The sequence below is a fragment of the Poecilia latipinna genome, unplaced genomic scaffold, assembly GCF_001443285.1.
Source record: "Poecilia latipinna isolate Pla-1442-1.1 unplaced genomic scaffold, P_latipinna-1.0 Scaffold1319, whole genome shotgun sequence".
Lineage (NCBI taxonomy): Eukaryota > Metazoa > Chordata > Actinopteri > Cyprinodontiformes > Poeciliidae > Poecilia > Poecilia latipinna.
The window spans coordinates 77917-104412 of record NW_015113935.1 but is presented as its reverse complement, the minus strand read 5'-3'; the positions used below and the strand labels follow the sequence as shown (position 1 = coordinate 104412).

At 45.9% G+C, this 26496-nt stretch overlaps 4 protein-coding genes and 1 long non-coding RNA gene across 7 annotated transcripts in view; 2 read left to right on the top strand and 3 right to left on the bottom strand.

Moving 5' to 3' along the window:
* Positions 1-4344, top strand: part of LOC106961657 (uncharacterized) — a 24979-nt gene extending 20635 nt beyond the window's left edge. The window contains exon 3 of the long non-coding RNA XR_001427814.1: positions 4312-4344. This is a non-coding gene — a long non-coding RNA (uncharacterized LOC106961657). The remainder of the gene's footprint in view (positions 1-4311) is intronic.
* LOC106961649 (protein spinster homolog 1) overlaps positions 1-5414 on the bottom strand; it is a 26199-nt gene extending 20785 nt beyond the window's left edge. The window contains exons 1-7 of the mRNA XM_015055529.1: positions 5314-5414; positions 4355-4441; positions 4213-4273; positions 4008-4134; positions 3845-3925; positions 3543-3765; positions 3209-3353 (exon numbers count right to left, since the gene is read on the bottom strand). Coding sequence (XP_014911015.1) covers positions 3209-3353; positions 3543-3765; positions 3845-3925; positions 4008-4134; positions 4213-4273; positions 4355-4441; positions 5314-5361 — 772 coding nt within the window. The 5' untranslated portion in view covers positions 5362-5414. The remainder of the gene's footprint in view (positions 1-3208; positions 3354-3542; positions 3766-3844; positions 3926-4007; positions 4135-4212; positions 4274-4354; positions 4442-5313) is intronic.
* A 1961-nt stretch (positions 5415-7375) lies between these two features.
* Positions 7376-13432, bottom strand: sgf29 (SAGA complex associated factor 29). 3 transcript variants are annotated; one of them, XR_001427817.1, is made up of 11 exons: positions 13328-13431; positions 12626-12757; positions 12470-12545; positions 12023-12095; positions 11882-11946; positions 11666-11795; positions 10662-10808; positions 10527-10562; positions 8319-8484; positions 7633-7824; positions 7376-7600 (listed from the first exon to the last, which is right to left on the bottom strand). XR_001427817.1 is itself a non-coding variant. In XM_015055554.1 (10 exons), the coding sequence occupies exons 2-10, from the start codon at positions 12689-12691 to the stop codon at positions 7708-7710; spliced, it is 876 nt and encodes a 291-aa protein (XP_014911040.1). In that variant the 5' UTR covers positions 12692-12759; positions 13328-13432; the 3' UTR covers positions 7377-7707. The 3 variants fall into 3 exon arrangements, 2 of the variants coding, with proteins under 2 accessions (XP_014911040.1, XP_014911041.1); XM_015055554.1 differs by having other exon boundaries at positions 7377-7824; positions 12626-12759; positions 13328-13432; XM_015055555.1 differs by having other exon boundaries at positions 7377-7824; positions 8319-8481.
* A 362-nt stretch (positions 13433-13794) lies between these two features.
* Positions 13795-15203, bottom strand: nupr1b (nuclear protein 1b). Its single transcript, XM_015055556.1, has 3 exons — positions 15027-15203; positions 14833-14968; positions 13795-14083 (listed from the first exon to the last, which is right to left on the bottom strand). Exons 1-2 carry the CDS (start codon positions 15121-15123, stop codon positions 14841-14843), a joined length of 225 nt encoding a protein of 74 aa, XP_014911042.1. The 5' UTR covers positions 15124-15203; the 3' UTR covers positions 13795-14083; positions 14833-14840.
* Positions 15204-17812: 2609 nt separating this feature from the next.
* doc2a (double C2-like domains, alpha) overlaps positions 17813-26496 on the top strand; it is a 38475-nt gene continuing 29791 nt past the window's right edge. Inside the window, exons 1-3 of the mRNA XM_015055557.1 lie at positions 17813-18588; positions 21504-21827; positions 23207-23286. Coding sequence (XP_014911043.1) covers positions 21509-21827; positions 23207-23286 — 399 coding nt within the window. The 5' untranslated portion in view covers positions 17813-18588; positions 21504-21508. The remainder of the gene's footprint in view (positions 18589-21503; positions 21828-23206; positions 23287-26496) is intronic.

The following is a 26496-nucleotide window of genomic DNA, read 5'->3' as shown; positions in this document are numbered from 1 at the left end:
CGAACTAACGTATTTGCCACTTCGGCACAGTGAGAAACGTCAGAGGATAAAAACACTAGACTCAGAGCAAAACTCAGATGTCCCAGCTTTTACTAGCATGTAAACGCATCATCTGCACACAAATCCCGGAAGCGTGAAATGAGTCTCAGAAATAGTTGTGCACTCGTAACCGGATCTGTGTGTAAATGCAGTTTTGTGTGTGCGTACCAGGTGATTTGTGTGTACTTTTTCAACATGTATTGGTGTAGGAGAAGGTTTATTTTATTTTTAAGGTTTACAAATCCAGTATTACACACGCACAGATATTTTTACACACACACATAAATCTTTTTACACATGCAGATATTTTGAGACTATTTTCACTCCATACCTGAACAATTTGCCAGCTAAATATCCCAACTTTGCTAAATATGTCTCCAACAATGTTCAAAGGGATTGTATCAGGTCAATGCAATAATAATAATGGAACCAGGTCTTAATTTAACTTACATTTTTGAAAAGGGACAAAAAGCAGCAGGCTAACTGCAGAGATCAGAGCTGATCACCTGAACTGAGACCAGTGCTACCGCTAACTCAGGAGCACTAATCAGAAACATTAGCTATGCTAACGCTGAAGCGTGACAACACCATGGCAGTTAGTAGAAGCTAATAAAGTGCTAAATTCAATCATGTTGACATGTCACAAGGAGAAAAGAGGCTCAAAAAAATCATACATCTGAATTTTTGATGGATTTATCAACCATGGTTGGCTGTTAATCAAGTCTGTAAACCTCTTTTGTTTATCATATAATTAGTACTTGCTCAAAGTTTGCTGAAAAAAGAGGAAATGAAACTGCAGCGTAAACAGTCACTTCAAAATAAGAGCATGAATATAAACATTTATTTGAAGAATTAACCAAAACTTTGACAAATGTTGAGCTTTATTCAACTGAAAGTTTACAAAACAGCCAAGAAAATTAAAGCTTGAAAATTTACTTGGAAAAATTAACTTAGGGGAAGTTAAGCTAGCTAAACGTTTCTAAAGCTAACAAAAATGCTAAGCTAATAATTAGCTCTGCCATCAGCCATTAGTGCATTTTTTCTCCACCTGGTCCTCAGCCCCCCTGCTCTGCATGTTCTAGATGAGCCTCTGTTCCAGAACAGCTGATCCAAATGACTGCAGGACCATCAGGAGCTGCAGATCCTGTTAATCACCCAGAGATACAATCCAGGTGGCAGAAGGGAAACACCTGAAACATGGAGGACAGGAGGCCTGAGGACCAGGGTGGAGAAACTCTGCATTAGCGGGATGTCCCCACAGGAGCAGCCCTGGTAACCATGGCAACGGCGGAGGAGCCACGGTTTTGGCACAAGAAGTGAATAAATAATATTCAGTGAAAATGAAAGTTAGATCCAGTTTGTTTCAATCGCTAATCTTTATTTATTAACACAAACTGGTAAATGTGTGTCTTCTCTGGTCCAGTAACTTTATTATTATTATCCTTAGAATCAAATAAAAACCATCTGTGGAGTCGGAACCTATTGACCAACCAACTGGACTCCAGAGGGTTTGTTGGTTTCTGAGCCCGACAGAACCGAGCCGGCGGCGAAGCTTCAGGTCCAAACTTCGATGATGTCTCCGTCCTCCAGCTCCAGCTGCGCCGCCGTCTGGCTGCCCGCCACCTTGGAGCCGTCGAAGTGGAACCGGACCGACCTGCGGGCGCCGGCGGGGAGCCGCGACAGGTACTGGGAGAACACGGAGCTCAGCGGCGCCTCCTGGTGGGGAGAGGAGGCGCTACACTGTCAGGACGCTACGGCACAGAGGATGAAGATGAGGAAGCAGCGAGGAAGAGGAGTACGAACTCTGTGGACCAAGAAGAGCTGGGAGGAAGATCTGTCTCTGCTCTGCAGCTTCAGGCTGACGCAGCTGCTGCTGCAGCTCTGCTCCTCTGCTGGCATCACCACACATTCTGGCAGCAAACAGACGGGTCAGGAGGTTCTGGTACGGGTCAGGAGGTTCTGGTACGGGTCAGGAGGTTCTGGTACGGGTCAGGAGGTTCTGGTTAAGGTTATTGTTACAGACGCTCCGATCAGGATCTTTGCTGCTGATACCGATCACCCATGATGCCGATCTCCGCCCATCGCCTGGATTGACTGTTAATTTTTTGCTTTAGGTATAAATGCTGCTCTGTGATCTGGTAATAAATTCACATAATTTAGAGATGACACATATTTTAATACACGTCTAGAATCTGTTTTCAGCTCCTGCTGCAGCTGCTCGCTGTGAGAGCTCACCGTCTGGAGGCTGAGCGGCTCCGTCTGGGAAACATTACCACCAGCAGCGGCGGTCCGACCAGAACCAGAACCAGCGTCTCACTCTGCAGCTCCAAGACTTGGATTATTGTTGGGGTTATTTGTTTAGCTTTCTGACCGTGATGCTAATCCGGTGAGTGTTGGTATCAATCAATCAATCCAATTTTATTTGTATAGCACATTTCAGCAGCAAGGCATTTCAAAGTGCTTCACATAATTAAAATAAAAGCAGCATGTGAGAAAGAGATTTGAAAAACATCATTAAAACGTAAACAGTGAGAAAGACATTTAAAAAAGGTAGCTGCGCTGCTCTACCTGCTGATGGACCCGGATGTCTTTTGTTCCTGCACTGATGCAGCCAAATCAATCAAGTGTTTGTTTTTAAATATCATATTAGATTCGCTGTGTTGATGCATCGTGACCTGCTTCACCCCGAGGTAATTCTCCGCCGCAACACGCAAACGTCCCCAATCACTCAGCGTTAAAGTTCCTCACCACATCACAGCGTTTGTTGCTGCGCGCCTGCGCAGTGTGAAGGAAAGAGGAGATCAGCTGCAACGCAGGCTGAGAAGTGAGATACTTGTGATCGGCAACAAGAGACGGTGATCGATGACCGATCATACACTTTTCACAGAAATCGGCCGTGAAAAACGATTGATTGGTGGCTGATCGATCGGAACACCTCCTGATTATTGTTCACTAAAACTAACAAAATAAACTCAGAAACGTTTTAATTAAATTTAGTTAAATCTGTAATAAACTGAGAAACCAACGATTCTAAAACTGAAACAGAAAATTCTTTGTGTTACTGATCTGATTATTTGCAATGAGAAATTTATTGTTGTTTTTTTTCCCCTCATCAGCAGCTTATGTACCGGACCGGTCCGGTCCGGTCCACCGAGGTCATGTGACTCACCCAAGATGTCTGCGATGCCGAGGCCCAGCTGCCCCACGGTGGCGCCGGCCGGCAGCTCCAGCTCCTCCCTCAGCAGCAGCAGGCGAGGGGGCGGGACTTCCAGGATGGCGGCCAGCCGGCCCAACACCTCGCTGAGCCGGGTCGACTGGAACAGAACCGCCATAAACCGGGTCACACTTCCGGTCCATCGAACCCAAGCTGTCCTCCACAGGACCGACCCACGAACCACCGTGGATCAGGACCTGGTTCTGATCCGGGTCACACCAACAGCCTGTGACCCAGTTGTGGTTCTGGAGGACAGAGCAGCTTTGGGCCTGTTTGGTTCTGAACGTACCGGCAGCACCAGAACCTTGTGGACGTCAGTCCGGCAGCGGATCTTCAGTGGAATCTCCCGCGGCGAGTCGGACCCGTCCGCCGGGCTCAGGATGATGACATCATCACTGTCGTCGGTCAGGTCAGACCTTTGGTTCCGACGGTTCCGGCGCCGACTGGTTCTCTGGTCCGGAGGCTCCGGAGACAGAACGGCGCTGACGGCTCGCAGCTTCTTGTTGATCTCACTGGACAGAGGACAGACGGCCTGAGACAGAACCAGAACCGGACAGGACCAGAACCAAACTGAACCAGAACCAGACTCACCTGATCTTCCGCCGGGCCTTGCTGGACTGCTTCTGGACCGGGCTCTCAGGCGGCGGCGGGGACGGGCAGCCAGCGTGTCCTCTGGGACAAACAGAGACGATAGCAATGCTGCGTTAGCTACGGCGCGTCCGGACTGAGCAGAACCGGCTGCTGTCCAACTCACAGCTGGTTCTCTGCAGGTTTGGATCGGAACCGCCCAGGTTCTGGTTCCTCCTCGGAGTCACTGAGCTCCACCACCGCTGGCCTCCGGGGGTTAAACTCCGCCCACAAGCTCTCATCACCGCCATCATCTGGTCAGAGGTGGAAGCAGCATGCGGTCAGAGAGGTGGAGCCCCCTGGTGGCCGGCAGCGCCGCTGCAGCGTCTTACCTGAGCTCTCCCTCCCTCCAAGCAGGCATGCTGAGGGCTTCAGCTGCAGACTGCTGCTCACCTGGACACACAGACACAACACAGCCAATCTGGGGTCAGAACCGGGTCAGAACCGGCCAGAACTGGGTCAGAACCATCTTACCCTGCTGGAGTAGACGGGGACAGGGACAATGGCGGCGGGGTTGAGGCGTCTGCGTTTGGCTGAAGGCCGGAGGTCGCTGCTGGACACCTGAGGACATGACAGGAACTGAAGAGGTCAGAGGTCAAATCCAACCAGACCGTCAGCTGCTGAGCAGAACCTGGACCTCATGAGGACGGTTCTGATTGGCTGCTGCTCTGGAGCAGATAGATGCATCGAATGACCCCAGGAACTGGGAGTGTCGTTAAATCCCGTTTTAACATCCAGTGTTTCTGCAGGACAGAACAGATTTTATTTTCATCTACTTCTGGCCTGGTTCCATCTCTCCTGCTTTAACCCACACCGTTTTATTCCTGGTGTATCCACTTTTTATCCTGATTCTGTTGTCTTCAAGCAATAATGTCAGAGCAGCACCTGCAGCCTGGGTGGTGGAGGGATGGTGATGTGGGCTTGTTCTGCAGGTAAACCAGGAGTCAAATCTGGTCCAAACGATCCTCCAGAACAGGGCAGGGTGTACTCAACGCTGATGTTGAGGTTAAATTTCAGTTTAGGCTGATCGGAACCGAACTGCATCATGGGCCGTGAACCAGACCTTAACATGTCGGGTCCCAGACTGAGCCAATCAGAGCAAACCTTTAACAACCGTTATCAAATCAGAGTATGATATGTTAACATGTTAAGAAATTACATTAAACAGCCTCTGATCATCAGATAAATAGAGCATATGTTATTACTTCCTGTTTATTAGAGCCCTTAATAAAAGACACTTATTGTGAAAAACCCTGACTCGTTCTAGCGACGCTAATGTTCAGAGTTTGAGCATCAGAGGAAAGATTAACTCGTCTCTAAAGCTTCCCGCCTCCGTTTCCCTCCTTTGAATCATAAAGTGTTGCGCTAAAAGCCGGCAGGCCTCCCGCTGCTCGCTGGTTTTAAAAGCGGCAGCAGGTCAGTCAAACACTCACCGTGTCCGCCATGATTGTTTCTACGCAGAGCGCCAGCTGGTGCTGCATTCACGGACTGTCGGAGAATATGATTACTACAGGGATTTTACCTGATCGGCGCTGCTTTCGGGAACTAACTATATTAGCTTATCTTTAAATATTGTCGAAAAGTTCGTGTATTTTAGCACCTCGGTTTAAAATACGAAACTCATCTAATATTTAGATTCATTAGATGCAGAAGGAAATATTTCTAAGTCCAGCTTTAGTTCCTCAGATAATTCAGATATTTTATAGACAAATTAAAAAAGTTTCAGTACTGAACCGTGAGCCTGTCCTTGTGCAGCACCATACCTGGGCTCAGTGTTTGTTAAAATGAATTCCTGCATTTATGCAGCGCGCCGGCGTGCCGAGATGTTCAGGAATCCCAGGTAGCCTGAAGCTACCATCAGATTACACTGACAAGCTGCAGCGCGGAATTCCCACTCTTTTTTTAATTGCTGAACATTCTTGGACAGATTTGAATTTTAAAATGAAAATCTGGACGTTTTGTGTCTGGATGGAGAATTTAGTGAAGAATCATAGTGGTTCTGGTCCACTCTTCCTCCAGACTCTGAGACCTTAAGGTGTTCTGACTGTCATACCAGTAAATCCAGCATACTTTATGGTAATACGCATGCGCACATCGATGTTACGTCACATACTGCTTACTCAGCAGATTTCTTATAAATCCGTCATACCTGTGTGTTTTATTTCTCAGAAGATTGTTACCAAACTGTAATCAAGACATTAGTCCCGTTTAGCGTCACTATTACTACAAACACAAAACTACAAATTTGGTCGGGATATTTTGTCCCTATAGCTAATCTACCTTTTTAATATTTTAATACTTCTTTAGAAAACTGCACGGAATATGTCCTATAAAAGCTGCTGGATGCTGACCGAAGCTGTTAGGCAACAAGCAGAACATCACCTCTTTCTGGACGCTGCGTGGAAATAAATAGATTTATGGAAGTAAATATGTGCCATCAGAATTTGAATAAAAATGCATCCAAATTCAATTTAAAAAAAAAATTCAGTCATTATTTGTACATGTTTGCAATTTTCATATGTTAAAAAAATTCACATTCCTATTTCAAAGATAAAATTTTCAATATATATTTCAGTGTTAAAAAAAATTCAGCATATAAAAAAATTCAACTTTTAAAAATTCAGATGCAATATTTTCAGTGTCCTAAAAATTCAACTTGCTCAAATTCGCTGTCTCAAATTCAGCGTCTAAAAATTCGCTGTACAAAAATGGCAAGGTTACTTCAGGTCACAGACATTAGCAATCGTTGTCAGATTTCAACACCCAGCCAATCACATGACGCAGGTGTCATAGTGAAGAAATACCAGCATCACCGAGGCTGGCGACCATGGAGGCGAACGCAAACCCAACACTTTTTAGGACACTGAAAATATTGCATTTGAATTTTTAAAAGTTGAATTTTTTTATATGCTGAATTTTTTTTAACACTGAAATATATATTGAAAATTTTATCTTTGAAATAGGAATGTGAATTTTTTTAACATATGAAAATTGCAAACATGTACAAATAATGACACTGAATTTTTAAAAAAATTGAATTCGGATGCATTTTTTATTCAAATTCTGATGGCACATATTTACTTCCATAAAATGTAATATCGATGTGCGCATGTGCATTACCACGAGGTATGCTGGATTAACGAGGTATGACAGATCGACAGAACACCTGTTCTCCTGGCCCAGACGGTTCTGATGTCTCTGGTTCTGCGGTGGGACAGCTGGAGCTAGTGTTGGATCTGAAGGTCTGTTTCCAGTTCTGATCCAAACCCAGTGAAAATGAAATGGATTTTTATTGAAAATCCTCTCCATGTTGCATTTTTTCCTTCCACTCAACTTCCTCTGAATACCATTGGACACAGCTGTGTTTGAAGAACCAGAGCTTTAGTGGCTTCCCGCCTGCTGGTCGGTCTTCTCCATGACGGTTTCCCAACTTTTCTGTCAATAATTAGTGTTGTTCTGATGTTGAGAAAAAGTCGACGCTGAAACGCGAGTTTCTGAACTGAATCAGCAAAATAATTAGAAATGAATTTTATTCAGAATCTTCTTCTGTTGGTATTATGTACAAAAGTTAATCATGGGAAATAACATAAAAACAAAGAAACGTAAGAAGCAGCTCCTGTAGAGACGACCTCCTGATGAACTTATTTATTTAAAATGTTTAATATGAAAACATCAGAAAGCGTCACTGCAGACATGAGAACAAAGTTTCATCAGGACACTTTGTGCAACAATTTACATGTAAATAAAAGTGACTGCCCTGCAGTTCCTGCACTGGCCAGCAGGTGATGCTGCATGGAAACGTTGAGTTTGTTCCATCACCTGCAGCCTCACTTCTTCTTGTTCTCCTTGCAGGCCACCACGTAACGCTGCGCCACGTTGAGCGGCGGGGAGTATCCGTCGGCGTACGACGTGTCCTCGAACAGAACCGAGTAGTCGTCCTGCGGCTGCACACAGACACACCCTGACGTCAGCTGGCGCTCCGCATCGCCCCGCTGCGCGTCACACCTGAGCTCAGCGGCTCAGAGTTTACATAATCTGCTGCAGAAAAACATTTCACACCTCGAGCTGCTTCCACCTGGAGGTCATTTAAAGGGCCAGCGCTACGTTTTGAGGCACATGGCGCCATTTTAGAGTATGATGTGGTAACTGTTACCTTCAGTTGGTATAAACATACTATATTTTTATATGTGTATATACACACATCTAACACGACTTTAAAGAAATTTGACTTCCCAGTTGAACGTGTTGAAATTAGACGTCTGTCTCTTTAAGAAGCTCCTGCTCTTTGCCATGGAGATGAAAGGCTTCCTCAAACATGAAAGAATCATTCTGATGTTCTAACTTTATAACAAGATCAGAAACATTTAGGTGATGCTGGCCCTTTAACAGCCATTACACTGGTGTGACTGGTTTCCTGGGCGCGGTGCGGGAGGCTCACCCTGTGCGGCGGCGTGTGGATCAGGGCGCGATAGAAGCAGGTGGTCTGCGGGTAGAGGGCCAGAACCAGCTGGTCCTTGCTGAACAGCGCCTCCGGGTCGGTCTCCGGGTTGGCCTTCCACTGAGGCAGAGGGATGATCCTCCGGCGGCTCAGCGTGTGCCTCCTGCTGGGAACCACAGCCGCCGTCAGGGAGCCGCTCAGAAACGTTTGACAGCAATTTCACATTTAAACTAGATGTGTGCCGATCGATTGGCCATCGATCATAATCGTGAAAAAGTGTATGATCGGTGATCGCCGATCACTAAAACCGATCGCCTGCATCACTTCGCAGCCTGTCTGTGCAGCTCATCTCGTTCCTTCTCACTGCGCAGCAACAAATCCTGTCGTGTGGAACTTGAACGCTCAGCGAACGGGGAGGTTTGCGTGTTGCAGCGGAAAATTACCTCGGGAGTGAAGCAGTTAAAATGCATCAACACAACGAGTCCAACGTGGCATTTACAGTGACGTGCAGCGAGGCTCATGGCTGGTGAGGCTCCGACTTCATCAAAATCATAAGACGCCCTGCGTGTTATTGTTTACATACGGAAATTTCGCACATGAAGGGCAGAAAAATATACATTCACATGTCATCCATGGCCATAGGGTAGAATAACTGTTAACTCAATCAAACTTGGAAATAAGGATATTATTAATTTAGTGCTAAAACCTGCTGAAGTGCAACTCAAAACCACCTTTCTCTCTCTCTGCATCGGCCAAGCTGCACGCAGACTCGTTGCGTGTAGCTTCACTTATTAGCTCCATGGCTAGCTCGCTGTTACCATCTCTTACTCTGCAGTTGTGGAAGTCACAATGTCTGGGATTATGAGCGCCCCCTGCCATGAGGCCAGAGAACTGCCTGCCTCACCTGGAGTCTGTTCTCTGCTATTTCTGTAATAAAACACGTTACACACAGAGCTGGTGACAACAAACACTGTACATTATATACATAGGCTAAATTATGAAAAATCAGTTCATATATTAAATGTTTTTGGCTATTTTATTGGTGACGTGCAGACAGGAGGACCTGCTCTCATCCAGGGGCAGCCGGCGCAGTGAGCCAGAGGCTGATCAGTCCAGGTGAGGCTCAGCTTCCTGCTGCCTCACCTGCTGAGCTTCTGAGTATGTGAATGCGAAAATTCAACGATTTTGAAGAAAAAAAATAATTGAAATTGTTAAAGCTAAATGAAAAATAAATGCTTCACAGTACAAAACACAGGATGAAAATAGCAATATAAATGATCTTATATTATTCTTCCATGATGTCATCATGTCACTGGGTATTTAGAAAACAAACACTTGACAGAGTCTGGCTACATCGAGGCTCAATGCAGGAAAAAAGTACATCTGGATTGGCCAGACAGCGCAGCTACCAGCACTCACCTGGATTAGCATGACGGTCAGAAAGCTAAACAAATAACCTGAAAAATAATTCAAGTCTGAGCTGCGGAGTGAGACGCTGGTTCTGCTCTCGCTGTTGGACCGCCGCTACTGGTGGTAATATTTCACAGACGTAGCGCCGCTCAAGCTCCACCCGACAGTGAACTCTCACACCGAACAGCTGCTTAAAGCTGCACCATGTAACTTAAAAAAAAGATTTTAGATATGTATTAAAATATGTCTATTATGTCCAAATTAGGTGAATGATCATTTTTCCATATTGCAAGATAACATATTTAAACCTAAAGCGAAAAATTGACAACCATTCCAGGTGATCGGCAGAGATCGGCCTCATGGATGATCGGTATCGGCAGCAAAAAACCTGATCGCAGCGTCTCTAATTTAAACCGGTTCTAAAATCTACAGACAGAAGAAAAAGAAGCAGATTGTAGATTTCCTTCAGTGGTCCAGTTCATTACTGCAACATGTGCTAAATAACTCCCAATGCTGCACTGATGCATGATGGGAAACCTGACTTCAAGCTGCTCACCACAGACCTGGACATCAAGCCAGGCAGGAGCAGAAATACTGCCACCTGCAGGTGGGAGTCAGCATCACTTACAATTTGCTATAAACTCAGAACAATGCATTAGCGTGAAAATGATGGGATCTCATGACCTGATGTTAATTTCCCTGAAAACTGGAGCGACTGCAGAGATCTGCTCTCTGATTGGACAATTCCAGAGATTCTGGTCCGGTTTGAACCCGGACCAGAACCAAAAACCAACTCACTCTTTTCCTTCTTCATCGATGTCGTCCACTTCATACCTGCAGAGAGAGCAGAGCAGGAGAAGCTGAGCTGATTGCAGACCAACATGGTGTCTGGATAAACCGGGCTGGACCGAGCCGGACCGGACCGGAGCTCACTTGTTGGTGGAGTGGTTGTAGCTGACCACCTCTGCCAGGATCCACTGCTCGTCTCCATCCACAGCCTTCACCCGCGCCGCCACCTTGTCGCCCTGCTTGGCCACGTAGTCACTGCTGGCCGGGATGGCGCCGCACAGAGGAGGGGGGCTGGGGTGGCCCAGAGAGGCCGGAGGTCAGAGGTCAAATCAGCCACAGTTAGTTGAAACAATCAACTTTATCTGAGAAACATTTGATTCAGACGTAAAACAAGATGGAAGAAACACTGGAGGCTAGTTAGCATCAGGGTCAAAACATTTTCTCTGACAGATCAGAACTGACTGTTACAAAGACTGACAGACGCAGCAATATCACTAAAACATTGTGATTTCACTTTGTTGCAATTTGGTGCTAGCTCTAGCTAATGGCGTTACCTCTAGCTAATGGTGTTACCTCTAACTAATGGTGCTAGCTCTAACTAATGGTGCTAGCTCTAGCTAATTATGTTAGCTCTAGCTAATGGTGTTACCTCTAACTAATGGTGCTAGCTCTAACTAATGATGTTACCTCTAGCTAATGGTGTTACCTCTAACTAATGGTGCTAGCTCTAACTAATTATGTTAGCTCTAGCTCATGGTGCTAGCTCTAGCTAATGATGTTACCTCTGGCTAATGATGTTAGCTCTAACTAATGGTGCTAGCTCTAGCTAATTATGTTAGCCATGCCATTAGCATGAGCCATTAGCTCATGCTAATGGCATGAGTTAGAACTCATGCCATTAGCATGCTAACTCATGCCATTAGCATGCCATTAGAGCTAACACCATTAGTTAGCTCTAACTAATGGTGTTAGTTCTAACTAATGGTGTTAGCTCTAGCTAATTATGTTAGCTCTAACTAATGGTGTTAGTTCTAGCTCATGGTGGTAGCTCATGCTAATGCCATTAAGGATCAGTCCCAGAAGTCCAGAACAAGGTCAGGGGAAACAACAACAGGGAAAGTTCTGGATCTGGATCCACCAGCCAGTACCTCTCTCCAGGTTTGCCGATCCACAGCGGAAGCGTCATGGCCGACTGCTGCAGCAGCGTCATCAGGACGCCACGCCTCATGGTCTTCCTGGGGGGGTCGCTGTCGCTGTAAACTCCAGCCATCTTAGCAGCTGAGGAGCAAAAACACACAGTGCTGCTGAGGATAAGATCTGGCACCAGGAGATCCGATCCTCACTGGAAGAGGAAGAGGACCTACCGATCCGCCGCTCCTCTAGCAGAGACTTGATCTCAGCGATCTTATCCAGAGCGTGACGCAGGATGCTGCAGCAGGGAGACGGAGAACAGCTGCATCAGCAGGAGATTCACCAGATTCACCAAACTACAGGAAATGTTTCACCTGCACTCAGCCTCTGCATCGGCCTTCGCTGTGGTGTACAGGCCCCTGAGCTTGGTGCGGTAGTATGGAGACGCTGCAGGAGACAGAGGACAGGATAGCAACACCTAATGTTACTATGGAAACCTATCACAGCCAGTCAGGCTCCTCTTTTCAGGCTGCAATGCTTCCCAAGAGAAGTGGCGGCAGAGTGAAGTCAGGATGAGCAAAATGAGAGCAGAAGATCCTGAGACCCTGAAGGTCCTGGAGGAACAGCTTCAGCTGGCCAGCAGTGACCTCTGACCCCTCAGACAGAAGGGTCAGAGGTCCAAGGAAAAACTTTCTTGAACAGCGTTGCAGCCTGAAACGTGGGAGTGGAAGGACATCAGCTCCAGTTAACGGTGGACTGCTGGCCTCCATCTTGCTCCCACATGAAGCCTGAGTCAACATGGCGGCGGCGGCCTGACTGACTCTTGTTCTCCGTCTGCATCCTCTCGTGGGTCTTCTGGATGTTCAGCAGATTGTGTTCGCTGCGTGACCTCTCCTCCTGAAACAGGAACAGGAGCTTCATTCGCCCTGCTCCTCCAGGCTCCTGCCAGGTGAGCAGCCAGCTCCGGCCGAACTCACCTGAGTCTGTTTGATGAGCTGGTGGAGCTCAGTGAGCAGCTCAGCGATCTTCGTATCCGCTGACATGTTGCTCCTGCTGGGTCAGACAGAGAGGAGGTCCGCTGCAGCTCCACTCTGACCTCCGGATGGAAAAACTTTGGTTGTTTTGTGACAGAAACGAGCAGCAGATGAGTTTTTCTGAACCAGTCGTCTCTCAGCAGGCTGGATTTTCTCTCTTCGTTTATTACATGAAAACTTAAACTTTTCCTGTTTTAGTTTTCGTTTAAACGCATTGATCTCAGCATGGAAGGACAGAGGTCAGTCGTCTTTTTGGGGAAAACACCGCCTAGATTAGCGGGTCTGCAGCACATTTACATCATTTATACTCTAACTGACCTCTCTAGTTATTAATGTTTCCGTTCTTTCCAGAATAAAACAAACATAAAACAATATTTTAAGCCATCTTTAAAACCAAGATGAGGTCAAACATTGATATAATATTCTAGTCTTTGGCCTAAAGTGGCTCTGAGGGAATTTAGAGGCCGAATAAAAGTCCGAAATGTTTAAAACTTAACGAGCCGATATGCAATTAGCAGTAGCTGTTCGTGTTTAATCACATAATAATCTCAACTCCGCAGATTCTACACAAATATGATAATCTAAAACATTAGTAACATTGATATATTTTCAGATTATTTATTAGAAAGCTTCTAAAACACTCACCAAGCAGATTTGTTTATGTGTTTACGAGCCACGAGCTAACCTCGGATTAGCATCTATTTCTTCTTTTGGGGTGTTGGGCTCAAAATGCCAACAGCGCCACCACTCCTCCGTCAGGTCAGAGTTGGTAAATGTCTTAATTTCATGAAACTTCATGTCAGCGCCGTTTCCTCTGCGCATACAACGATTACTTATTCAAATTAAATAGGAATGATTAATCTAAGTCATATCATAAAAGCAGTATTGTACATTTTAATTTTATACACATTCAGGTGCATATTAAAGGTCTATCATGCAAAACATCAAATTAGTTTGACAGAGATGAAGTCTCTGGTTACGTTTCAGGAATATATTTATTTATTCACGTAATTCCAAAGCTCCCTTTGCCTGACTAGAGATTTCCTCAAGTCACTTTACACAAAATATAACTGATATAATTGACACAAACAAAGCAAACTAGAAACAGAAACTATGATCCGTTTACAATCCTTTAATGATAAAACATTGTCTTATAAAAACAAGCATTAAAAGCGTCTCCAAGCTGCCACCCAGTCATTCCAGCTGCATCGCCGCGGTTCCGGTCCAGACTCTGCAGCACGCCGACCGAAAGGTCAGCCTCAGCAGCTGCAGGGGTCAGCGAGCTGATGGCTCCGCAGGCTCCAACCAGGCGGAGCGCCAACAAACTCCTGCCATCCAAACATCTCGATCCGTCGCCAAGGAGGCCGTGGTCAGTTACCGGGAAGATCCATCCGACCAGCCCTGGGTTCACACACACACACACACACACACACACACACACAAACACACTCTTCTCAGTGGTTCATGTCTGATTGGACCCATCAAAGCCTAAACAAAATCCTTTGGATCGTAGAAATATTTTGTCAAAGATTTTTAAATATTTCAGGTCAATAAGTTGTGCAGTGAGTTTTAAAATGAGCTTTTTGAGTATCTGAGCATTTCAGAAAGTCTTCATCATGTCAGAACAGTTTTAGTTTTAGGTCTCAAAGGGTTAAAGGCAGGAAGGGAAAGAAGGACTTGAGCTCTGAAAGACTTTTCCAGATCTCATAGATCATCAAGTCCAAGATGTTTCCCAAAATAAAACAGGATTTCCAAATCGGCAGATCTTTGTGTAAGCACTGATAAAAATATTCTCGTTTGACAGGAAAACTTTTTCAGTGGAGGTCAAAGGTTAAAGTTAAATTGGCAGATTTCACAACAGTCCTGCCCATTTCCGTAGAGTTCAATGTTCAGAGTTAATTTATACACAACTTTTAAAAACCAACCTGCTGCAGAGACATAAAAATGACAGAATAAAAATAAAACCTCGACAGTCCCGCCCATTTCCGCAGAGCTCTGAGCCAGATGTTCAGCATAAAAGCGTCAAATTAAAGCTGTAAATCTTTTCAGTCAACATTTCAGCTTATTTAACTTCTAAGCTTCATTAATAATGTAACATAGAATCAGTGAAATCCGTCCAAATGTTGGTTTGCAGTAACAGCTGCTGGTACCTCAGGCTTCACTCCTTGGCCTTCTTCTCGCTGTTCTGCAGTTTTTCCACGATCTTCCTTTCGTGTCCTGCAGGATTCTGGCGGTTTGTGTTGTCGCTGGCCTCCTTCTTGGTTCTGCCTTTGCGGGCCGAACCCTCTGCGCCGCAAACAGAACCGTTAGTTTTCATCGGTGTGCAGCAGACTTCCCTCCTCACCTGCGTATTTATCCGTCAGGTTGTAGCGGTCATACTCATCGTAATGTTCCTCCTCGAACTTGGACAGCTTCAGGTTCTTCACGTCGACGTGGCTCATGGTCGCCTCGGGAGCTTCCAGCTGTTCTGGTCCGGTTCTGGTTCTGCTGCGGCTTTGTTGTTCTGCTTCCTCCGAGTGAATTTTTATAAGTTCCTCCCGGCTCCTCCTCCTCCCCCCGGTTCCTCCTCCTCCCCTCAACCCCAACAAACAACTGCTGCCTCAGAAACTTCCACTGCACACAAACATATAAAGAAAAAGTGAATTTAGCTCCTGAAGTGAAAATCGAACCTTTGGCGTCTCCTGACTGACTTTGGCCTCTTATAAAGAAACAAGCAGCTGAGGAAACAAAACTCCATCATTTCAGTTTGTTTTATTTTTACAGCTCTGAATCTTCAAGCTGGCGCTCCACTTTTGTCTTTTTTAGTCATTTATAAATTTATTTTTATTATCCACAGAACCAAACAGTAACAAATAAATAAATCTTTTTTCAATACATTTATTGGATTCAGAACTTTATGGAGACATTTTTAATGTTTTTGACCAGCTGTTTGTGAAGATTAAACTGGTTTCTTTAAACTGGTGTCTAACCAGCAGCAGCTGCAGGTTTCTCACAGCCATGACCTCCTGACCTCCTGACCCTGACCTCCTGACCCTGACCACCTTCACAGCTGTTGCTTGAGCATCACCTGAAGAAGCTGCTGTTGATGAGATTTAGTTTCTGCAGCAGCACCAGAGGTAGTTTAGGAGGAGGAGAGGGGAGTCAGGAGGAGGAGAGGGGAGTCAGGAGGAGGAGAGGGGAGTCAGGAGGCAGCAGGAAGGTTTGGTTCCTGAGGAGACGTTTGTTTTCCTGCAGAGGCTCAAACATTAACCTGCTTATCTGGCCTGCAGCAGGTCGGAGGTTAAAGTCAACAGGTTGTTTCCATCAGGCCACTGCAGCCGGCCAATCAGAGCCCAGAGAAAAATCAGCTTTAAAATAACCAACCAATCACAAAAAGGCTGAACCAGAACAACTGGACCTGCTGAGGAAATAAACTAAAGTGCCTCCATGTTGGAACCTTCATTAATCATCCCTCAGCATGATGCCTCCACTACCAGGTTGTTGTCTGTCCAGCTTAGTTGAAGCATTTTGTGTTTTTGCTGAGGGAAGCACCTGCAGTGCTCCGTGGCCGCCAACAGGGGGCAGCAGCAGTGAGCTCTGTGTGCTTCAGTCAGAGGGCCGGTCGCTGCCACAGGTGCACAGACTGCTACAGGGAGGGGGAGCAGAAGGACGGTGGCCTCTGAGCTCCAAAACACAACACGAACTCAGAAGCAGCCATGATGGAGTGCTCTTCTCGTTGCCATGGTGATTCCCTCCATTTCCTAGTACTTCACCTTCAGAGTGACCCAGAAGCATCAGAACCTCCAGAACCAGAGTGGGCGTGTCTCTGAGGATGGAGAGCTGGTTAAACCCAGAAGGTTCTCCCGAGGTTCTGGTTCTGTTGGACCTGAAGCTGGACTTTTAGACTGTGAGGAACCAAATAAGCTTTTTCACATCATTTGTTCACATCATTTTCTCACAAAGTAGCGAAGAACCATGAAGCTGAAGCCTTCACAAGCTAACAGCGGAGGAGGGTGCTAGCTATAAAGCTAGCTGCGCTAACCCTGAAGCGGTGTAGCCCTGATGCTAAAGCGCTACACCGACACAGCTTTTAGCAGAAGCTAATGCTAAAGTACTATACCAACACAGTAATTACCAGAAGAGAATGTTAAACCACTGTTGTACAATTATATTTAGCAGAAGCTAAATTATAATATTATGCCAAGCATGTTGATACCCACCAGGTGAGAATATGAGGATCTTCTCAAAACTATTCATAGTGTGAGTTTTTGCATGTTTTTGTTTCAAACCCTGGTTGTTTATTCATGTAAGTGTTTAATGTTTAGCCCATTCGTTGGTTTGTTTATTGGTTTACTTTTTCTATGAGACAGGGCCCAAACTTACACACTCTCTGACATATACCATCAAACTCTCTTGCATGTAGCCTACTAGCATATGTAAGAGTTTGTAGGGCCACAGAAAAAAAACGTTCTGACTTTAATCAGTTTTTGTTTTTTCCAGTGGCCCTAATCTTCTTCCATAGGTCCCTCATAGAGAACACAACTGCTGCTTATACTGACTCCAAACTAAGAGGAAAAAATATAAACCCTATCCCTTCTTCTTTTTTATGGTGTTCTGCAAGGAATCGCCATAAAAAATTATGTGCATTACTGCCATCTACTGGAGTGGAGTGTGGACCGGAATGCCACCCAAAAAAAATGATATCCTTTCTCTCAATTTCGTTTTCCTAAGGTATTTCAATAAAGAACAAAAATATTCAGATGTAGAAATTTTGTCCAAAATATTTGTATATTTAACTGCAATTTACTGTCTTGTAATCTACATACTAATTCCCTTCTCTCAACAGAACAAAACATGTTTTACCATCTAAACCCATGCCTCCAGCAGGTGGCGGTAATGTATACTAACGTTTCTGGCCAAACGCTAATAAGGAAGAAAAGAAGAAGAAGAAGAAGAAGAAGAAGAAGAAGAAGAAGAAGAAGAAGAAGAAGAAGAAGAAGAAGAATCAAATTGTTATAAATCTTAACTTTTTCTCACCAAAATTTCAACACAGATTTAGAACGTTATTAAAACTGAAAGTTTAAGTAGAATTTATTTGGAAAAATTAACTTAGAGGAAGCTAAATTAGTCGAACGTTTTTAAAGTTTGCAAAATGCTAAAGAGCTAAAGGAAAAGTTAGATAAACTACCAGGAGAGAACACGCCTTTTCACATCGCTGCCTCTACTCTGACACCCCTAAATAAACAGAAGCAGATGGTGAGGAGTCAGTTGGAAAATCAGCGAGCAAAGCAACAGGAAACTCTTCCATCTGGTTTCACATGAGGCTCCTGATCAGGTGCGCAGAGAAAGTCCGGCTTCCTGCGGTCCGCCCGGCTGGCTGAGCTGCTGCTGAGTGGGCGGATGGAGAGGAGGAGGAAGATCCTTCACCCCAGGGACCCCTCTGAGGAAGAGGAGGAGGAGGAGGCCACGTCTTCCTCACCCTTCCAGTGTGATGGTGTGTTGGATCACACATGTATCATTAGGCATCATTAAGCTCAAATTATACAGAGGAGCAGAAAGACAGATGCTGCTGTTGGCACATTATTTTACTCTGCCCCCCCCCCACACACACACACACACACACACACACACACACAGCCTGAGGAGGAAGAGGATGGGGCCGGGGGGAGGGGGGGATCTAATACATGTGTGATTAAAGGAAGAGCTTCATCGCTGTTGACATTGCAGATGAATGTGAAGCTGAGCGACGAAGTATTAGAAATATCAGAATCTGGAGCAGCGAGGCGCAAACAGGAGGAGTGGATCAGTCACAGGGAGTCCTCCTCTTCCTCCTCCTCTTTCTCCTGCTCGCTGCTCGTCTCTCCACCTGTTAGTGCAGACCCTCCGTCTTGTTTGTGCAGGAATCTCCTCCACTCCCACAATCAAAGGTAAGCAGCTCCTCTCCACTCTGCAGCTGGGATTTAACTTCTCTGAACATTGTTGTTTTTTTCTGTTCAGCTTTAGAAAGTGACACATGCAGGGAGACCTGCAGGACTTTTCTCACTGTTTCACTGCAGAAGCCTCTGCTGAGATACATTAAATTTACAGTAGATTTGTGTCAGCGCTGCATGGGAACAAAAGAGCTGCTGGGTTTATATAACTTCATCTGCTTCAAAGGGAAAACGCCGATCAGTTTACATAAAACTGAGCTGATGCATTCAATGAAAACAGGATTCCAGGAAAATTTCTGAATTTGTTAAGTGGAGGTTCTGAGCAGGAAACCAGCAGAGCTGAATGTGAGGAGAAGCCTCTCCTTCAGTGTGTTGGATATCTGCTGTAATATTTAGTTTGAACTGTAAAATGTGTTGAATATGGCTGGCTGCTGTAATATTTCCTTCATCCAGAAAATGAAAAAGGCTCCAGCATCAGGAAGAGGCTCAAAGTTTCCTTTAAAACGTCTCTGTTCTAGTTCTGGTTGTCACTCTGCAGGAACTAGAACTAAAACACAAAATCTGCCTGGAAGCTGCAAAGCGCCACCTACAGGCCCAGAAGGGCAACAGCTGAGTCCTTCCCACAATTTAATCATTGAAGCCTCTGATTTACCAGCAACATGCACCGAGAAACGCCTTCCTCCGTGCAGATAGGGGGCGATAGAGCAGATATTACGACACGTTTAGGAAGAACAACCAGCATGGCTAAAGCAGCGCTAGGCTAACGGCTCCACTGTTGTTGACAGTTTATCAGAGACTCAGTCTGGATTATCATGGCAACACTTTTTCATAGTTAGCGTCCAGCTCTGGCCTGGCTATCGCTTTCCTGCTCTGTTCCACTAGATTCTCATTTCCCTTCACAGACAATTTGGGCTTTCTGCCATTCACTCTGATTGTCTCTGGTAGATTTTCTGCCAGGCCAACCAGCGAGCAGAAGGAGAAGTTGTGAACAATGATGTTATTTTTTCTGCTGCTTTGGGATCGTAGTCAGCAGGAGGTGAGGGATGTTATTCAGGCCGCGTTGGCCACGCCCCCAAATATTAATATTAACGTCAGAGCCGCCTTGTTTAGATCAGCAGGTAATCTCCCCTTAGCTTCCTAATGTTGAGCTGGTGCGTTTCATACATAACGCTAGCGACTGAGTAAAATGAAAACATGTAAATTTAAACGCAGGCCACGCCTCCAGGAAGTAATGGTTTCTACTTAACTGAGGGTCCAGAGCGCAGCAAAGCATAGAATCAGATGTTTATGCCATCTGATTGGACGACGTTCATGTCTGACATTTGACCTTTCTTTGTTAAAATGTGAATATTTTGTGGCATCAGACTCTCATGTATTTATTTAGTTCCTGCAGCTTATGAAGTTCAGATCTGGTGCGGCGCTTCGCATCCGTTCCTGAAACTCTACAGGAGAAACTTCTGGATCCTCAGCAGATTTACAGCATGAAGGCTGGAAGTGAGGAAGACTGTGGTGTGTTCAGGAACATCTGGACTTCCTGGTTGTAGGGACGGAATGAGGAGATGTTAAAGACTTCCTGGAGTCTGAACTGGATTTGTTTTTTGAAGCTTTCCCTTCATGTTAAATATTCATAAACTGTATTTTCTGCTCATGTTTCCATAAATTTGAGGGATCGGGATCGTTTTTCTGATCCTCCTCCGGTGGATCAGCTTCCAGCAGGCCGTCTTGATGTGCAGCGGCTTTTTGGACTGAATGATAATGTGGGAGGAGGATTTGAATCCCAAAGAGACGCAGGCAGGAAGTTTGCAGTAAATCCTCTTTTTTTCCAGCAGCGTGTTGAATTAGACGGAGGATCTGTGGGCAGATCGCCTCCGCTGCTCCAGAAACATCAAACCTGCAGCCATTTTCTGCAAAACTCAGTTTCAGAGCGAAGCTTTAAATTCCCTCAGCAGATGTTTGTGTGTCGTTTCCTCTTAGGCTCACTGAACAGAAAGATGCTGAAATATGTGGAGATGTGAGGAAAATCTATAAATGAATCATAAACAGAAACTTTCAATCAGAAAACTCTGAATTATGTCATTATTTATAGTTTGTCAATAATAAAAATTTCTCTGTGTTTAAGGAAAAAATCCAATGCATTCATTGATGAATGTATTGATTTATTGAACAGAAGAAATTTTGTTTTCATGTTTTTTATGCGTTGGTCAGTTTGTTGGGGCTCCTGAACGCATCGCGGCGTTGCAGCAGGTCGTTGGGGCTCCTGAACGCATCGCGGCGTTGCAGCAGGTCATTGGGGCTCCTGAACGCATCGCGGCGTTGCAGCAGGTCGTTGGGGCTCCTGAACGCATCGCGGTGTTGCAGCAGGTCGTTGGGGCTCCTGAACGCATCGCAGCAGGTCGTTGGGGCTCCTGAACGCATCGCGGCGTTGCAGCAGGTCGTTGGGGCTCCTGAACGCATCGCGGCGTTGCAGCAGGTCGTTGGGGCTCCTGAATGCATCGCAGCATGTCGTTGGGGCTCCTGAACGCATCGTGGCAGGTCGTTGAAGAAGAGCCACCAGAACATTTTTCCAGAAGTCTCGTGGATGGTTTGGGTGAGACAGGTTTTGTGTTCTTTTGGGTCAGCAGTGGTTCTGGTCTTGGATCTTTCCCATTGAGGCTATTGTCTCTGATTGTTGACCTTTGAGCATGAGGCCAGCAGAGGTGTTGTTCGGTCTATGTTGTTGAACCTGGTACTGGAAGGTTCTGGTCGAGGTGAGAGTCATGGTTCCACTGGTTCCACTGGAGTCCAAAACCTTAGAAATGGACCCAATAAGACTGAACATTAGTTTGCTAATGGTAGATTGTAAAGCTTAGCTGTCTCTCCGTCCCCTCTCCGTCCCCTGTCCATCCCCTGCCGTCTGTCCTCTGTGTCTCCAGACTCTATGACGGTGCAGAGAGGAAAGAAGCTCAGCATGTCCATCCAGGAACACATGGCCATAGACGTCTGTCCTGGTCCCATCAGACCCATCCGGCAGATCTCTGCCTACTTCCCCCGCCTCTCCCCCACCTCCCACACTCCTGCCTCCCCTAACCCCTCCTCCTCCCCGGTGGCCCTCAGCCCCCCCGCTGCGGCGGCGCCGGAGGGCGGGGCCAACCTGCTGTCGCCGCTGCGGGCCCAGTGGGGGTGGGGCGGGTCGTCGTCCCAGAACAGCAGTGTGGAAACGTCGGTGGACATCAACAGCGAGGACAGCGACGACAGCAGTGAGCCGCCGCCTGGTGGTCTGTGAATGCATGAAACGCTGTAGCAGTCAGTGTTCACACGTCTCCATGTGGCTCCTGCATGGTGCGTTCAGGAACGTCTCATCAGTCTTCACTCATTAGACCAGCAGCCGTCCTGCCAACACCAAGATGGCCGATTGTGTGAAAACATCAGGATGAGCCAGGTGGCGGCGAATTGATGTTTCTGTGACCTTACGTTACTGTAATTACCGTAATATGATGTCCCCTCATCCTGACCACGCCCCTCTTGGCTCTGCCCACTTTGGTGGATATGATCCAACCCAATCTGCACATCATTATGACCACCTCATGCTGCGTTTCATCAATATTACAGGAAAAATTCAAAGCTTTACGGTCGCTTTAGTTGGTTTTTGTCTTTTCCAGAAAAGAGTTAATGCGCTAAAGATGGAAACGTTAGCTGAACAAGTTTCCATCACTGGTGGCTCAGTGCCTTACCAGAGGCACGAAGCTCAAAAAATTTCAATGTCTCTGTTTTTATGAGCTACATGTTAGCTAGCAACTTCCACTTCCTGTTTATTACAGCCATCAACATCAGATCAACTTCTGCTAGCCTGGTTCGCTCCAGATGGAAACGCATCTAATATACGTTTTTAAAATTCTCTTAAAATTCACAGCATTGCTGTCACATCATTAGACGCATTTCCATCAAAAAAGTTTTTACTCTCACTTGTGGTTTAATGCGTTAAAGTCGTTAGCTAAATAAACCAGAAACCCGGCTGCAGTCCGACCTGCAGGTCTCTGGATCTCAGCGGATCAGATGGAGCTTCATCAGGAACAGGAAGGATGATCTAACCTGACTGAGCCTTTGACTGAGCCGCCGTTCAGGCTGATTGTTTTTAACGAGTCGATGAGAGCAGAGGAGCAGCTGAGCTGAAGCTTTGATCACACATCAAACAAACACGCTCACTAAATATGTCGCCAAACGTTCATGTTTATTCACCATCAATAATCACTGGATGGTTTCTGAAGGATCCTTTAGTTTTTATCTAGTCAGAAACATTTACATCAATAACATAGTAATACATATTATATGAAACAAATCAGTCTCTGTGTTCCCTGTTGCTAGTAAGTGGAACTAGAAGATATCAGAAATGTATTTTTGAATTGAAGATTTATTTTTAAAAGGTTAAACATCAAACATTATACAGCTGCTCGATTTATTTTAAACTAAAATCTTCAGGCACAGAAAACCAAACAGAACTGAAATGTAAATTCTCAAAAATCTCTGTTGTGCAGCTCATTTCATTGCTTCTATAGAGAATAATCAATAAAAAATCCATTTTGTTCATGTCTTCTGGAGGTTATCTTCCTCATCCTCCTCTTCCTCTCTGTCTCCTCAGCCGCTCTGGGAACGCTGGAGTTCGAGCTGCGCTACGATGCGAGCTGCAGCGAGCTGCACTGCACCGTGCTGCGGGCCAAGGTGAGGAACTGCTGCGTCAGACGCATCGCTCCTGTTGGCACAGGTTCGTAACGGACGCCAGGACTCCACAGCTACTGGAGCAAAACTCCACCTCCAGCTGCTGTGGCTCTGAGTCAAACCAACCTGTTCCCCTCCTGGCCTGTGGGGGCGCTGCACCAAGAACCACTGAGGGAAACGACACAAAAACCTCTGAAGACGCTGAGAGCAACTTCCTTCTTCACCAGATGGAAACAAGATGGAGGATTTTAGCGGTTGGAGGATTTCTCTTTAGGCTAAAGACCAGGAGCCATTTCTGCTGCTAGCGCTAGGCTAGCACGTTAGCTTTGGTTGTATTTACCCAGAATGCCCTGCCCTGTAGTCCACTTCCTGCTTTTGGAGCGGTCTCTGGTCCGCTTGGTGTTCACATTCAAACCAACCAGAGTTCACTTCAACCGAACCCAGACGAGGTTTGGAGAACCAGAGGTCAGAGGTCGACTAGCGTTCACATCTCACCAACCGAACCGACTCGTCCTCAGCTCTGCAGCGAACCGCCTGCAGTCAGACCAGAGCCACAAAGCTGAGAGACGCTGCCAATCAATGCTAGCTGCTCCACCTCCTGACTCACCACCAGGGGGCGTGTCTGAGTGAGACGGTTTTAGACCAAATACTACAAAATTAAAAATATCTCATAAAAATGTCACAAATTGAACAAAACCATGAAGATAGAACCTGAAAGAGGAATTTCTACAGATTAGCGGCTAAAAGGAGTTGAGCCCCAGTAGAGCGATGCCTTCATGAACAGTAAATGTTCAGGAGAAAGCAGTTGTCTGAAGTTCTCTAATCTCCAGGTTCCTGAACTTCCTTCCATCAGAGGAACCAACCTGCTGTGACCTCTGACCCTTCCTGAGCCTCCGGACAGGCTCCATCCAGCTCTTCAAGCTTTCATGAGCAGGGTGATTGACAGCGTTAAGGTCCGCCTCCTACCTCTGACTGGTCGTTTCTTGCTATACTGGGAGCACCTTGAGCAGGAACCGGCTCTGTCTTCACTCAGGCTTCCATCCAGTGCCGTTCAGACGCAAAGCGGTCCATTAAAGTGACAATCTGACCAGAACCAGAAAGTTTCAGCTTAGAGCAGTGGTTCCCAAACTTTTTCTGCCCCCTGCCCCCCCTATGGATTATAAATAGCTGTGTGTTTGGCGGGGGGTTCGACTTCTTGGGGGGCAAAATTAATGTAGTAGCTGGTCATAGACAACAGTATCGGTAGCCTACAGGCTACTTGTTAACAAGCTTAAGGTGCTTCCCCGAGACGAAGACACATGAAAGGTAAAACTCGCTACATTTACATTTACATTCGCGCGAGGTGAAGGAGCGTAAGATCGCGGTTTAGTGAAGGCATCATCGGGGCGCCGCCCCCTCCAGACGGGGTTTGATGCCCCCTCTGGTGCAGCGCCCCTATGCGTTGCATGCGCTGCATACCCACTTTTTGCGCCACTGGTAGCTCCGCCCAGCAGCAGCAGGTCTCCTTCACTGCCCACAGGTATAAAGCGTGAGCGTCGTAGCGCTCATGTTGCGTTTAAAGGCGGCTCGGAAAAACAGGTTACAACATGTTAGCAACGGATTAAACGGTTTTAACTGCTGATAAAAGTGACAGAGGACACAAATATGGGAAGTGTGGAAGCCTCTACTGTATCAAATTGACATAGGAATAACAGAGACATTCTAAGGTAAAAACCCAGCGCATACAGTGTTCATGTTTTGTTTTGTTTTTTCCCAACCAGACGGCTTCCCGCGCCCCCCCTGCAATGGCACGGCGCCCCCCCTAGGGGGCGTATAGTGGGTCAGAACCGGGCCAGCTTGATGCCTCCAGGCCTCGCTGACCTCACAGCTGTGAGAGGTCAGCAGGTGAGACAGGAAGCAGCAGCGCCTGGGCGGGTGTGAAGAGCAGCTTCCTGTCCCCTGTGGTGGACACGGACCTCTTCTAGGTCCCAAACCGGACCTACCAGAACTGAAGTTCCGACCCAGTTTAAAAGAGGGTCAGGCTGGAATCAGTTCTGATACCATTTAACTTGCTGAAGGAACCCAGCTTCGTGTCTGCTGAAAGTCTCACTCCCAGTTAACTCAGGACCTTTTAACCCAGTTTAACCAGTGACTGTCCGCTTTAGACCTCCCGCTGTCTCCCCGTCTCTGGGCTCCTTCAGGTGTTGTTAGCATAGACATAATATAAGCTGTGTGGCTGTGTGCTTTGTAATATGCTCTTCATACATCGATATCAGAATATTCCATTCCTATTCTATTGTTATAGCCACTAAGCATATTTAAATATGATGAACTATGTATAAAAACATACTTAAAAAAATACAATTGTTTATAAATGTAGCTTTGATAGATGTTTGAATATGGTTTCCAGTAACAAAAAAGTGTGTTATGATCGATTAAATGCGCTGATACGTCATTGTGCTGCTAAACGCATAACGCTGAGTGGAGTGGTGGACCGCTCCAAGATGGCCGCCCTAAATCTCGTCAGCGACAATAGGCGAGAGCGGTCCATGAGGGTCTATCCTTATATTATGTCTATGGTTGTTAGCCGGGTTTTCGCTCTTCGGCTCGTTAAATGTCGCTGATTCCCGGCAGGAGGAGCGGCATTGCGCCGGCTGCTGCGGAGGTTCCTCCTCTAATGTCAGCAGACAAATGGGTCGGCTGCTGGAAGCGACGTGATGGTTTACTGGTGGAAACGCTGGAAGAGAAACGGTTTCCATGGTTTACTGGTGATTTATTCCAGAGCAGATGTACACAACATAATGCTAAAATTATTTTAAAACGTTTTATTTCATTACTAGAATTAAAACGGAGACAGGCATCTCCAAGAATGCGAAGAAAGCATTAAATCTGACATTTTTATTGAGTAATCTTTGAGCTAAACCGTAGCAAACGGCAAGCTAACGGTTAGCACGCTGCAAGCTAACGGTTAGCACGCTGCAAGCTAACGGTTAACGATCCATTAGCAAAGGATCGATAGCTCAACATCCAGGCCTGCTTTATTTGTAAAATAAAACATTGTACACGCTGATGTAAGATGCTGATGTAACTGATTAAGAGAAATGTTAGTTAATTTAAAATTAGTATGTAAAACAATACAGAAATAAGCACACACAGGCAGATTTAAAAAGGAGGCTGAATAAAAAAATAAAGGGTCAAATTAATCTTCAGGTTGGTGAAAATATTTACTTAGTA

Bases quoted from the DNA above. Each gene is read 5' to 3' on its own strand.
- sgf29 (XM_015055554.1), bottom strand. From the start codon at position 12,691: ATGTCAGCGGATACGAAGATCGCTGAGCTGCTCACTGAGCTCCACCAG. The intron at 10,809-11,665 runs GTACTGGCTGGT...GGGCCACCCCAG, and splicing joins ATCGGCAAACCTGGAGAGAG to CCCCCCTCCTCTGTGCGGCG. The intron at 7,825-8,318 runs GTGAGCCTCCCG...GTCTGTGTGCAG, and splicing joins TCCACACGCCGCCGCACAGG to CCGCAGGACGACTACTCGGT.
- nupr1b (XM_015055556.1), bottom strand. From the start codon at position 15,123: ATGAGCCACGTCGACGTGAAGAACCTGAAGCTGTCCAAGTTCGAGGAG. The intron at 14,969-15,026 runs GTGAGGAGGGAA...TTTGCGGCGCAG, and splicing joins CCTGACGGATAAATACGCAG to AGGGTTCGGCCCGCAAAGGC.